At 38.1% G+C, this 14,685-nt stretch overlaps 1 protein-coding gene across 4 annotated transcripts in view; it reads left to right on the forward strand.

Annotated features, from left to right (window-relative positions):
* Positions 1–14,685, forward strand: part of CRACR2A (calcium release activated channel regulator 2A) — a 70,507-nt gene that overhangs the window by 32,475 nt on the left and 23,347 nt on the right. For all 4 annotated transcript variants that reach the window (XM_076346259.1, XM_076346251.1, XM_076346278.1 and 1 more), the window contains 3 exons: positions 4,826–4,916; positions 7,766–7,861; positions 13,054–13,241. In XM_076346259.1, the coding sequence (XP_076202374.1) occupies positions 4,826–4,916; positions 7,766–7,861; positions 13,054–13,241 (375 nt within the window). The remainder of the gene's footprint in view (positions 1–4,825; positions 4,917–7,765; positions 7,862–13,053; positions 13,242–14,685) is intronic.

Genomic DNA, 14,685 nt, shown 5'->3' on the forward strand with positions numbered 1-14,685 from the left:
TAGATGCTGTTTTCCTTGGCAAGATTCTTCTCCCCAAAAGGTGCCAAATACTTTTCTTCAGATAGCTATGAGGTTGGCTGTTTACTGCGTAACTCCTCCTAGAACCCCTGTGAAAGCCATCCATCAGGGTGCTATCTGTAACTGTCGTCAGTTTCTCACTGTTATGTCCAGCAATTTCTCATATAATGTCCAGTAGTTTCTCACGCTCTGTTCAGTTAGTTAATCCTCAGGCTAAGGCCTAGTCATCTCAACACTTTAACACTTAATCTGTAACAGTGTTAACATGACTCTTACAAACCTGTTCTCATAGAGCTCAGTAAACTTATAAATAATTTTGTAATACATATGTATAACATGCAGCATGATCCTGCATAGAGGAAATTTGTGGTACTTTGTTGGGAGTTACTCAAAGGCATAGAGTTAATCTCCTTGTGAATTTTTATTTATATATATATTTTTTTATATATGTGTGTATATATATAAGTGCATATATTTAAAGAAACCTTCTATATGTCAAGTAAGTTTTTTCCTAGGAAAACATGTTCGTAACTTTTAAATAGTCTTGAAGAAGAGATTTGCATATTGTACTGTCTACTGCTGACCCTTTTACAGATACTAGTATTTTTGTCCTCTGAACATGTAAATTATGGCACTGTGCACACTTAGTGTGTGACTATTTTTATTACTTAGTAACAGGCCGTAATTTTTTCTAGTATTAAAGGTCTAGTATTTCAGGTAAACTGACCCACTCCGATTTTGTCAGATATTAACCTCACCTCAGTTTTATCTTTTATTTTAAGCAGTTAAGATGATTGTTGGAGAAGAAACTTAAAACCTACCACTGTGATCTCTTAGTTGAAGAGTTTCAACAAAGATTCCTAGCAAGCTATAAAATAGATTCCTGATACACTCACAGAAGAGGTCTATCAGTGCATCAGACATACTCTGTGCCAATATAACCATGGGCATGTTTCTCCTTTTAAGTGATCTGTAATTCTGGTTCAGTAGAACAACAGCCAAAATACTGCTGATGAGTTTTTACATAGAACTGAATACACTTTAAGGAAAACAAAGCAAACGTCCACATTTTTATCCCAGAACTGGTGTTCTTCTCCTCACTGGTGTTTATCATCATAAAGGAATTATTGATGAGCTGTTGCCTATATTTGTAGATTTTAAGGCAAAATGAAAATATAAGGTTTAAACCCTCTCCTTTTAAAAATACTCATTTGCTTCTTTATTTCTTTTCATTTAAACAAAAGTGAGAGACTTTTACTACAGTAATGTATTAAACCAAATACTGTACATATATCTGGTCTGGTGCTGGAATCAGCAATAGCTAAGCTGTGCACTGAAAGTGTGGACTAGTAGCTCCATACATTCATCTATTTTGCTTTTGGCATCTACACAGTGGATACAACTTTTGTTTGCCAGGGTAAGTTAGTTCTCCTTCATTTTCTGATATGTGTATTTAATTTTAAGTGCGAATTTAAAATTAGATGGCTTCTTAAATTTAGCAGTGGTGTTTTTTAAATAATAGGGTGATGTATTGAGTAGGCAAAAAAGCGGTAGATGAACTTCATTGTAGAGAAATGTAAGGAAGATAAAATAATTTAAGTCATGCTTACGTGATGCTGAGCTTGGAATGGGCAGTTACAACTCCAGAGAAAGTCCTTGGGGTCATTGCAGAGAGCTTCCTGAAATAAGAGTTCAGTGGCAGCCAAAAAAACCCAGTAAAATGCTATGCATGATCAGGAAGGGTACTGAGAACATGACAAAGCAAGTTTTTGCCACTGCATAGAATCTTGGTACACCCACGTCTTGAGTACTGGGTGAAGTTCTGGTCTCTGCAACACAAGAATAATGTAGTGGAATGAAGAAAGGTACAGAGAGTGGCAGCTCAGTGGTTAAAGGAATGGAACAGCTATTCTGAGAGAGCTATTTTTAAAAGGTAGGGTCTCTTGAGTGAGGAGGTAAAGGCTGGAGTGGGATATGATAGACCTTTACAAAACGATGAGACCACTGACTAGGCTGAAGGAGGAACGGTTATTCTTCAAACCCCTAGCAGTAGAACCAAAGGGCATTTAATAAGACTAATAGGAAGTAAGCTTAAAACAGATGAGAAAGAGACCTTTTTCTTCTAATAGCAGATAAAATCTTCAACTGCCATTAGCTCTGTCTGCTGCTGTGCTTTGCGTTTGAAAGACAAACTTAGTAAAAAGGTGGACTGTGTTTCAAACAACAGAGTTCTAAACAGAGAAGATAAACATAAGAGTAAAAGGGAAGAGAAGCATGAACTGACTTTTCATTGGGTTTAGCATGGGACAGTGTCAGAGTCCACCTTTGGTGGAAGAAGAGGAGAATCAGCATCTCAGAAGATTAGTGCACAAAGTGCGCAAATCACTGTATTTTTTTAAGGGGAAAGAAGAACCATTACAACAAACTGCATGAACAGCAATTGTGAAACCCAAACAATTCACATTGCAGCTACATGAACAAGCAGAAATTAAACCCTTGTGAGTGTGTTGATCCTGAACTCATCATCTGAACTTAGTGAACTCACGTTACATTCCATTTTGCTTAATGTGCTCAACAACAGCACCATCTCCCTTTCGTCTCCATCTCTGTTTATTCCACAGCATTACCGGAAAGAGAAAGATCATTTTATCAAATACTGCTGAAATTATACAATTATGCATTGAGTAAAACTGGATGGTATGATCCCAGGGAACAGAGATTTTAATCAAAACATTTTGCATTTTTCACATAACAATGATATGCCCTTATGGGCGTATTTTATCTTTCTGTTTAATTTGATCAGAGTTAAGAATGGTAAGCCATGAATGAAATGCTTGGGGAGTATTCAGCCTGCAGAAATGGCATGTGCTTATGTGCCAGACCAACTAAAAAGATTCCTACATCCAGAGGTACCTCCTGGATGTAGTCTTGATGGTGCTGCCATATCCTTTGCTTCCAAACACATAAGAGGAAAGAAATATCTAAATCAGCAGCTTAATAATATGGGACTAAAGTTATTCTCCCTATCACACAGAAGTAAAGAAAATCTTTATGATTCCCATGGAAACACTGACTGCTGTGCAATGAGTTCTGCCTGTGCAAAGTTACAGGGTTTTTCAGTACATAGTCAATATAGCCCTGATCAAAGTGACATTATACTGCATGAATACAGTATTTTTAAATATGATCTTAGCATCTCTGCCATACCTTTCTAAATAATTGTTAATTCTTTATGAATTTGTGTAATTTTATTCCATTGACAAGTGCTAATTTCTTATGAAGTATTTTATTAGTTTTAAGAAAATAAAATTTGAGATAAGAACATGACCTGACTTTACACTATAAGGGGAGTAAGGCAACAAAAAGGGCTTCTGGATTTTCTGGCACTCTCTATTGGAAGCATTGCAGTCACATGAAGAAGCCCTTGTCTGGGCTGCTTTTCTCACCTAATTAGAGTTTACAAAAATCTTCATGACAGCAGTCGTTTTCCTCAAACGCTTGATATTTGTTTAGTGCTGCTGTGAATCCTGAGAAAATGCCTTCCTCCACTCATTTTTTACCTGTGACTGAAAATGCAAGCTGGCAATGTCAAGTGTTCTGATGTTTGAAAGGGGGAAAGAAAGACTTGTTTCTGGTGTTTCTCAATCCTCTTAGCTTAGGTAAATTTTTTGAAGTTTCTTTCTGATTTGCTTGGCTTTAACTGAGAAGAAAATCAGGCCTTTAATAAGTGAAAACATAGAATATGTAGAGCATTAGGTACAAAAAACCAGTAGATACCCAGATTACAAAATTAACGGCTTTTTTTCCTACTGTATATTCCTTGTCTTGCTCTTATTGATGTGAATGCCCTAGGAGATTATGTACTTTATTTGTAACAGATGCATTCTGCAGATCACTCAAGGAACAGCTCTAGCTAGAGGAATGTGGGGGAATATACAGTAGTGTCATATAAAGGCCCTATTAATCTTTATTAAAAATCTTTCTAGGATGTCCCCTGAGTTTGATGCAAAGTGATTCTTGCTTTTCAGTTTCTGGATTAATGAGAATAGAATAGAATAGAACAGAACAGAACAGAACAGAATAGAAGCAGAACAAAACAACTGTCTTGTTCCCTTTCAACAGTTAAATTTTTTCTGCCCAAACTAAAGCATCTGCTCAATGTAATCCTTCATGTATCAAACTGTAGTGATATTAATTGCAATATTCTATTGGAAAAAGTGAGCTTTGTAAGTCCTTCTTTTTTCCTACAGTCAGATACACTTGTGCACAGCATATGTATTTCTGTTCCTCAGCTGGGCTTTTCAAATTCCTTTCAGCAAAGCTGTTAGAGAGGACTTTCAAGAAGTCTGTTCTAGCTAAAATGTCTTAGACATGATAGAAGTACCTCATTCAGTGCTCTTGAATGGTGAACAATGCAGTTCCAGAGTAAAAAAATGAAGTTGCAGTGAAAATACTTTTAACTGGCAAACTTAGGCTCTGGTATTCTTAGTGTTGTCACTAGGAAGCTCTGTTCCTTAAACCTAAGATTTAGTAGTCATTAAAACTGCATAATGAACAGCTGCTTTATATGAAAACATCAGATGTGTAGCTTTATTAGCCTTTGAGCTGTTGAAGCTTTCCTTCCGTGAGAAAAAAATAAAAATTTAATCTGTGACCTTTCCTGCACAAAAAATCCTATTTTCTTCACCCTAGAACATTCTCTAGAGTCTTGTGTTAAAGCAGAAATGTGGGGCTTAGCTCGTTATGTGAGCCATGACTTGAAGTAATGCTACAAAGACCCACTCAGTATACTTTTATCTCTTATTAGGAAAATTGCTGCTTATGATGAAGAAATTCAACATCTCTATGAGGAAATGGAACAGCAAATCAAAAAGGAGAAAGAGCAGTTTCTCTTGAAAGTGAGTGTCTCTTTGTTATTGTGGGCATGGATGCTGCTCCCTCTTCCACGCATTTTATGCTCATTCTGGGTGTGAAACAAAAGCCCACAGAATGTGTTTCACAACTGAGTAAGAAAAAAACATCATTTGCCTCACTGCTACTTTTGTACTGATCCAGGCTCTGCAGCTTCAAACTAAGTGACTTGTTGGATGAGGAGCATCGATGTCCCGTGCTCAGTGGTTGGCATAAAGTAGCAGCTGGCATTCTTTTGAAAGTCAACTGAACTACAGCCTCATTGTATTATCAATGCTGCTATAGGTCCAACTTCTGGTCACAGTTAGGAAAAATGCTCTTTGAGTTTGTTCAGAGCAGCACTAATCCTGTTGAGTTCTGCAGTCTGTGCTTTTGAGGAGGGGATAAATTCTCACTGAAGAGAAACAACAGATAAATCAAGTGATGGTGATTTCTGAAACCACCACAGCTATCTGCAAAATAAAGATAGGTCAGATTCTTTTGTCACTGTCATGGTGCCAGAACACTTGACAATGAATTCCCTTTTCTTACGAAGTCTCCTTTAAATCTCCTCTACTGCTTTTATAGTCTGTTCTTTGGATTTTTCTGTCCTGTTTTTTCTCCTAAAACAAGGAAACTAACAAGAACTCCCAGTATGCTCCAGGAAAGAGTCATCTTGGAATCATTTAGGTGGGAAGGTGCCTATGCTGCTCCTAACTTTCAAACTAGATCAGGTTGCTCAGGGACTTGTCCAATTGAGTTTTGAGTATGCAAATGATGGAGATTCCACAGCTTCTCTGGGTGGCCTGGGACAACCAATCATGAGCTACTGGCTCATGCCTTTTTGTTGTCTTGAAAGCAGTCATATAAATGAAACCAATATATGGTTTCAAACAACACACGGTACACAAAATGTTGCCAAAACTAGTGGATATCAATCAATTATTGCCTCCATTCTCAATCAAATATGATATCTAAAAAATCTTTTTGTGATCCAAATATGTAAAGTATTTTTTGTTTCCTGACATAAAGTGCAGGAAAAAGAGCAAAATGAGCCTTAATCAGCTATCTAAGGAATCAGTCTTTTCACTTGCTTCACAGGATAGTAAACCTGACTCGTAAATGTCAAGATTTTTCTATTCCAAGCTGAGAGCAGTTTTTAGCGGTGGATGAGATGAACCCTTTATATAAAGTTTGTATATCAGCCAAAGGATAAAAAGTATTTGCAACTTTGCCTGACAGCAGTTGTTGTGGAAGAAATGGTTTATATGCTCTTAATAGCCCACAACTGAAGTTGTATTGAAAATCCTAAAACAACAAAGACTTTTCCATAAGCAATGATTGTTGGATCTCCTAATTAGTTGTATATTTGAGGTAAAGCCACTTCTTTCAAGCTTTTTCATTAAAGCTTCCCACTGAAGCTATTTACAGTTTAGTCAGATTTACACTAACGGTTGTCAGACACTCAAGAAGTATTGTTTCTTGGCATGACTAATTTGGGATTTGGGGAGATCCGACTGTTAAATTCTTTCTCTAATGCAAAGTCTCACAAAGACTTTACAGCCTGGAGAGATGCATTGATGCCATATAAAAGGGGAATTATTATGGCTTGAATGAAGAGCAGCTCTTGAAGAATGCATTTAAAGAAATTGGTAAGATGCAAATAAATACAAATTGTAGCTATTTACAATACTTAATACCCTGCTGACTGAAGGTTGTACAAAAAGGGCAGTTAGTCTGTCTTTTTCACTTGGATATATATTCTTCCACATAAGAAGCCAGTTAACATGCATTTGATTACCCCATGTAATCAAATGTAATCAGTGTACTGCTGAAGGGGAAAAGCATGTAGGAACTACTGCTGTCTTGAGGGAATTTTTATTTTTGTTTAGAGGCATTCTCCTGGGAACCTTAGAGAGTAGAAGCCTGTTGTGGAGGAAGAGGACAGATTCTCAGCTGATATGAACTGCTGGAACCCAGTTTTACTCAGGGGAGGCCTGACAATTTGTCTCAGCTGAGGAGTGTCTGAAGGAGTAATCCCAAATAGGACTGGGAGTTCCCAGTGATTGCAAGATACTCAGATAGTGGACAGATTGATAAGTGAATGGCAGAGCCTGAAGCCCAGATCACTTGCTTATACCAGTGGAACATCTGTGACAAATTGTTGTTAGTGACGGATTTTAAAGGTAGCATGTATTGTTTCTTTTACTTCAACCTGAGTTGCTGTGCTGTGTGTCAATAGCCTGTATCTCCTGTGTCAATCCCGATATCTTGTATGTGAGTTACAGTATGACTCCATAGTAATTTAAATTTGTCCAGATTGTTTCCATCAGTGCATTCTCATCACTTCTCTGTGTCAGCAGTTGTATGGTTCAGGAAGCCAAATCTGCAGAAAGCTATTCACTTTTTTACTAGTTTTTTTCTGCTTGTTTAGCTCTCTGAAACAGCTCACTGCTGCAACAGGTGAGCATGAATGCTAGTGTATAAGAGGATGAGGGTATGTGTAGCTAGAAATGGGAGGATGCATTCTAGCTTCATTGATTTAGGTTGGCTAAGCTCCTAAGGCTCGTGCCTAAGATGGAAGACTTCTGCCTCCACTTTGTAGACTTGATGCCTACTCATGTGCAACCAGCACATCCTGTAGCAACTGCAGTCATTGAAGTTGCTGGACTACACCAATTTACAGAAGCTCAGAGTCTAGATTCATGAGTGATACCATCCCTAAATTGAGTTCTATCAGTGGCTTATGTTCACTGTGAAAAGCTTGCCTGTTATTTTCATGCCTGATTCCTTATGATTCCTCCTGCTGACAAAATTGTGCTGTTCTGTTAATACATTTCCTCTTTGAATTTTGCAGGACACAGAGAGGTTTCAGTCCTACAGTCAAGAGCTGGAGTGCAAGCTCCTGTCAAAAGAACAAGAACTGGAACAATTGGTTCAAAAACAGAAAAGGGTATTAACCGATATCCTTCAGAATTAAAAAATACATAATTTTTATTTATTCATATGATTTTCTTTAGGTACTATTTTAGGTCCCAAAAATGCACGTTGGAGTGATGTGGTTCTGCCAAACTGTGACCCTCTGTTGCTTTTGTGTCATGAGTGTAGATACCTGAATGCATTTAAAAGTATATTTATGACTGCTAGAGTTCTACACATGTGCTTTGGAAAAATGTTACCCTCTATTTCTAAAGCAGTTTTCCTTTTATATGATAAAATGAAAAAAAATGCTCCAGGTATTCTCCCCAGGTACTAGGTTAATTTTATGAAAATGTAGCAGGATTCTGCTGCCTTCAATGTGCTAGGAACTGGCTTAATACCCAGACAGCGCAAGAGCAGAGAACAATGATCTGGGTCTTACAGTGTACACCTTTGCTCAAAGCTTGTACCAACTACTCATTTACTTGTTTTGGATTCAGCACTATGAACTTGAAATGCTCCCTCCTGAACAACCCGCTCCTGGTACCTCTCTCTGTGATAACAGTTTTATAGTGGCGCATGGTTCTCTTGCATGGTAACAGCTTGTCAAGTTCCCATATTAAAGCCTGATGTGTTTTACTTCTTAAAATGCATGGCCTGCTTGAGGAAGCAAAGTATTTCTGCATGTGTGAACTTGCTGTAAAGTGTCTCCAAGGTTAGTGCATGGAAGACTAGCGATAGGGAAAGGGGGTAGCACTGGAATTTAAAGGGCTGAAATGGAATGCTGTGAAACCAATTCCCTCTGTAGAATATGAATATAAAATACATGTAAAATTTCTTTTCCTGGCAGCAGTGCTTGGGAGTGCCAGTCGTGGGAAGTAGGAGAGAAGTAAGAGGAGAAAGGAAGGAAGAGGAAAAAGAAGTTTGAGGGCAGTTTCCTAGCTGTGTGTAGTTTTTAGATCCTCTTCTGAGGAATGAATCAAGGTGCTGCTGAAGCTGATGGGAATTGTAAGATTGTACTTGAGTAAGAGGGGAGACAAACCTCTAGCTTACTATAATTATGCAAGTTTAGCTGATGAGGATATAGGACTGAATTAAAAGGCCATTACGTAATTGAAATCAACTACCTTATGTTAATTAACTTCGTTCAGTACCACTGCGAATCAGAATAGATGTGGTTTTATGCAGGCTGTTTACCACATTGCAGCACTATAGTGAAATAATCTATACTTTGAAGATATATGTGGGGGCACACAAATCAGGCATTTCTAGTCTGAAGCTAACTGCAAAAATATAAGAAATTTTTTATCATAATATTGTAATGATTATATTTTAATATTCTCCTTTTTTGGTTGGGTTGGGTTTTTTTTTTGCTTTAAAGCTATGTTTAAAACCTAGTTATCAACCAGTAGTTCTGTAAAACCCTTTTCTTGTGGTTCTCTAAAATATATGTGTTCTAAATTTGATATAAAAAACACAGAAGCTATTCAAAGGCTTACAGTCAATTTTAATCCTGGTCTAATCAAGTAATACAGGCAGCAGTATCAGGAAGTTTTATCTTATGATTATTGTCTACATTGCCTATTGTCGACTATTGCCTATCTTGGAGAACATAAAACAATGTCTGTGTTATTTTTATTAGCATTATTTTTTATCTAATTTTATGTTTTCCTTTTCTATTCATTGCATTGTTTATTATTAATATATTACTGTGTTTTCTATTTTATTTGTAATTTCTATTATTTATCATTTCCCCTCTCCCTTATGAATTGCATGAGTCTCAACAAGGGTGCTTTTGAAGGACAGGATCTTCATAGTACCATAAAAATTAAACTATCCCATTTTATTTTTATGGAAAGGAAGCTGTGTTGGACAAATGGAATTCACTACTTCTAATGATGTGATAAGTGAGATAATTTTATTCAAATGATTGACGGCACTTGAAACTTTCATCATTCAACTGGCTGATTGGTACCCATTGTCAATCTTATATGCAGTATTTGATTTTTTTTTTTTCTGGTATAGCAGCCTAGCCTGTTTATTTGAAGGCTTAACTCAGTGTAGTTAGAGGCAGTGTTTTGTACATATATTTTTCTAATTCCTAATGATCATCTGTGAGAGTGACTCTCATCTTTCCTCACATCTGTTTTTATACTAGTATAACCCCACTCATTTTCTGGTATTACTCTTCATTCACCTAGATACCAATGTGTGCTAGGTTAGCTTCCACCTGCCTAATGTTTGCCTTCTCCAGAGCGCTCTGTCACTTTCACCTCCTCCTCTTGCATGGAAATATACTTCAATAATTAAATCTATTCTTGCAGATGGTAATGGTAGCTTGGTTTAATTACAACTTCCATGCTTGATTATATGAAAGAACCTCTTGGGAGTAATACAAATGTTTTTTTCCAAACTTCATTAATAAGTCTTTTTCTTCTCTTTTTTTTTTCTTTTTTTTTTTTTTTAACACAATGTAATTATTCCTGTATTGGAAATTATTATCAAAAATGTGAAAGGGAACTTCCAGACAAGGTGAGTTTAGTGTTGTTTCTGCTGATTTGGCCAGAGCGAGTCTCCCTTATGAGGGTCTTCTGCCTGGTGTGACTGAAATACTGATCTGATTCCATGTTGACTGGCCTCCTGTAGGCCAAGATTCCTTTGGCTAGGCCTTTTTGCTGGCTACCATGATCTTGAATTGTCAGCTTGTTCTACATGGCTTAGATAAAGCACAAGGTATTCTCAATACTGTTCCTCAAGGGATGTGTGATGGCATGTCTCAGAAGGAGGCACTAGGGACAGAGGATGTCCAGCATAACATCTAGGGCACAGAATCTTGTATTAGGGGAAGAAAGTAGGTGTGGACCAGGTGAAATGCAGGAGAGTTACTGGGCTTCTCACATAACATGATGGGTTCTGTGCTGATGACAGCCACTGGAGAGCATGATCTTGGGATTGTGAGTGAGAGATCCATGAGAACATGGATTAGTAGCACTCAAAAGTGCAAATCAAGTGATAGGATTGCTAAGAAAAGCATAAAGAACAAAATAATCCCCAGCCTTATAACACTGTATAAATGTTTCATCTTTCACGCACACCCGAAATAAATAGGAGAAAAAAAAGAGAAAAAATACACAAAGGATGCTGAGCTAAGAACAAGGGAATGCATGGAAAGTGCTTAATGTATGTGTCTTTGAGGGACAGCAATAGCTGTCCTCAGCAGTAGTTTATTTGTATTGTACACTCCCAGTTCTTTACTCGACTTTAAACTTGTGAGTTTTTCCCCCTGTTTTTGTCAAAAAAAAAAAAAGAGAATATACACCATCTGCTACTGTGTCTCTGCTTGACCTGTGGTAATTGGCTAATTCTCTCAGCTTCCTGGATTTTCTTAAACATGACTGTGAGCCATGAGTCTTTCCCAATCAATTTTCATCGACTTAATGACCATGGGAGACAATCTGCAGCTCCAATAAGTAGCTAGAGCCTATAGGGTCTATGCCATTCTATACCAGCTGAACATCCACCTAATGAACTATTCCACTGTATTGGGAGTTGTTTAAATGAATGCTTTAAAAGTAGCGTTTGGCATCACTTAAAGGATTGTATAGATACAGTGAGCTCTGTAGGGCTGTGAAATAACCCTTTCTCCTCTTGTGTCCTGGGGTTTAAATATTATGAGCATCTGCTATCGAGCATAGTTTCAACATAGAAAAACGAATTGTTTTTCTCACAAGAGTAAGCACCAGGATTTATAGCAATTATTTCTAACATCAGTACCTATGATTCTGGGAGCTGATGATGGCTACCACTGCAGTTAGATTTCCAGGCCAGTCTCTGTGTAAGTTTTCAGATGGCCTGTATTCTGTAAGTGGGATTTCTGCCTGCAATTTGTTGCTCTTAAGCTTTTTGAAAGTTCATCTTTGTGTGATCACTTTTTGTTTCTCCCAAAACCACTATTCTGGATAAGAAAGTCTTGTCTTCTAGTACCTGAAGCATCTGGTCTTTTACTTAGAATAGATAACTTCATTCTGTCAAGGAATGGAAGCAATACTCAGGAACTGAAGTGATCTAGCAATGTAAACCAACATTGCTCAGCAGTAATTTGATGCCCAGCTAGTCAGCATTCCATATTAACTGTGAGCCTGCTGAGGCTACAGTTCAGCAAATACATGAAGCTGGTGCTGCTGTTGAGATAAGTGCTCCCACTCTATCCTCATTCCTGACCTTTCACAATCCCAGCTAGAAAGTATTTTCTGCTTTTGTTTTGAACCTGGGCCTTAAGGTTGCATTCAAAACCAAGACTAGAGCAATAGCAGTGTTGTGGAGCGTGAACAGACTGGCAGAGCTGAGTAAGGACAAATTTTGGGTTGTGTGAGCTCTGCTTGTTGGGATGTGCAGAATGAGAGTTCTCACAAAATCCTCCATTGTGTCTCAGATGTGGAGGATTGAACTGGTATCATTTTAATGCTCCTAGTACATTTTACATCCCTTAAAATGCATGATGAAAATAAATAAATAAATATGCTTTTATATCTTCAGGTCAGCAGTGCCCTCCCTAATATGAAGTGGACTAATTTTAGTCTGCTTAACTTTTGCTCTGTCATCTTAATTTGCTCGGTTAGCCAGGGAGAAGCAGGTGGAACTTCTTTACTTACCAGAAACCACTCTCATCTGCTGTTACCTGTTTCACAGGGAAGGTGTCTCTTTCCTTTGTATATAGTTTGGAGAGTGAATATAAAAGTGAATAAAAAAGCTCAAATTCACACTTCTTGGCGGATTTAGCTGAAATGGCAGAAAGGTTAATGCTTGTTGATATTACTGGGGATGGGAAGGTTTATCAGCTACCACATTTAAATCTAACAGTTTTTAGGCAGAACTCTGAATCACTTTGTGTAGGCCTTGCCATTGTGGGAAATTGTCTAAAATAGCAGTTGTGAATATCAGCTAAGTACTGCTAATCTCCTCTGTAAACACCTTTTTTGTGGTTTGTCCTGGTGCATTTTTGAACTGGATGAAATTCAATCATAGAGTGGAATGGCTTTGTTTTTGTGTAACATGATTATGTCTGTACACAGCAGTGGAAGAGCACCATATGTGTTTTATTCATATGTTGGCTTTGATAGAAATAGCTTCCCTATTAACTAACCTCTAGTACTTGAATTGAAAGCCTCAAAACCAAGATGCCTCAGCTAGTTATAATACTTTCTGTTCTCTTTTCTTCCATCCCAGTTAGAGCAGCAATGTACAGAACTTCTCAGTGGCAAAGAAGAAACCAAAGTAGAGAACACCAAGCTGAAGCTGACTAACCGAGAGCTGCTGAGAGACCTGGAGAGAACATCTCATGAACTAAGTCTGGCTCAAGAACAGTTACAGGTGCTTCAGGAGGAGGCGTCAAGACTACATGAGGAGAAGGAAATGTAAGTCTCTAGCCGCAGTGGTTCTAGCGCATTTGCTTAGCGTGCCAGTGAGCCTCCTTGTCAGGGTATTCAGTGCTGTGATTTAAGTTTGTGTCATAAGCAGAAACCACCAGCAAAGCCAAGTGCAGTTTTAGTCATTTTTTCCCAAGTAATTCAGCATGTTTTCTGTAGCATATCTGGCTTCTACAGAATCTTTTGCTACTTCTTCAAAATGTCAGTATTTTCCCACCCCCCATTTGTTGAGGGTGTTTGGAATTAAAAATCAGTTTAATTGGTTAAAAAGTATGTCTTAGTTTTGAAATACCAGTGGGATTCCTTACAGAAATTACAGTTGTGGTACATGATGCTCCATCCTCCTCAAAGCTAAGTCTATCTGAAACTTGCTTCTCAGAATGTGCTCTGGCTAGGATGTGCTTCTTTTCTTCATCAAAAGCAAGTCTAGTACATCATTTCTGACTGTCGTGGTTTAATTTCAGTCGGCAACTAAGCACCACGCAGCCGCTCGCTCACTCCCCCCCACCCGGTGGGATGGAGGAGAGAATTGGAAGAGCACAAGTGAGAAAAACTCGTGGGTTGAGATAAAAACAGTTTAATAATTGAAATAAAATGATAATAATAATATGATGATAATAATAATAATAATACACAAAACAAGTGATGCACAGTACAATTGCTCACCACCTGCCGACCGATGCCCAGCCAGTCCCTGAGCAGCGGCCCCCCCCGGCCAGCTTTCCCCAGTTTATGTACTGAGCATGACGTCACATGGTATGGAATGTCCCTTTGGCCAGTTTGGCTGTGCCCCCTCCCAGCTTCTTGTGCATCTCCAGCCTTCTCAGTCAGTAGAGCATGGGAAGCTGAAAAGTCCTTGGCTAGTGTAAGCATTACCTAGCAACAACTAAAACATCGGTGCATTATCAACTTTGTTCTCATCCTAAATCCAAAACACTGTACCAGCTACTAGAAAGGAAATTAACTCTATCCCTGCTGAAACCAGGACACTGACCAAGGAGCCTGGCCAGCAAGATAAAATGTAACTTATGCAGCTAAATCACAATTCATACAAGGCCTTTATGGCGATCCAGAACCATCATTTTGGGGTTTCCATTTCAAATGTTTTGGATTTCAGATTCTGACTCTGAATTAAAAAATATTTTTCAAGAAGGAATATTTACAATTCATATTTTGAGGGATAGAAATGGCCTTTAAGTGACAGATCAATCTATCTGTCTTGCTCCAGTCTTCTGCACAAAGCAAAAGTTACATTACCCTGAAGCTGTAATTGGCAGAAATGTTCACTGAAGTTCTTTTAATGGAAGATACTTTTAAAAAAATGCTCAGGGATCTATAAAACCCTCTTGTTGCTAATGGAGAGCACATGGATGCCAGACTGTGGTGCATATCTTGCCAGACTCTATACATTTCAGCAATGAACAACGTAACT

The sequence above is a fragment of the Aptenodytes patagonicus genome, chromosome 1, assembly GCF_965638725.1.
Source record: "Aptenodytes patagonicus chromosome 1, bAptPat1.pri.cur, whole genome shotgun sequence".
Classification (NCBI taxonomy): Eukaryota; Metazoa; Chordata; class Aves; order Sphenisciformes; family Spheniscidae; genus Aptenodytes; species Aptenodytes patagonicus.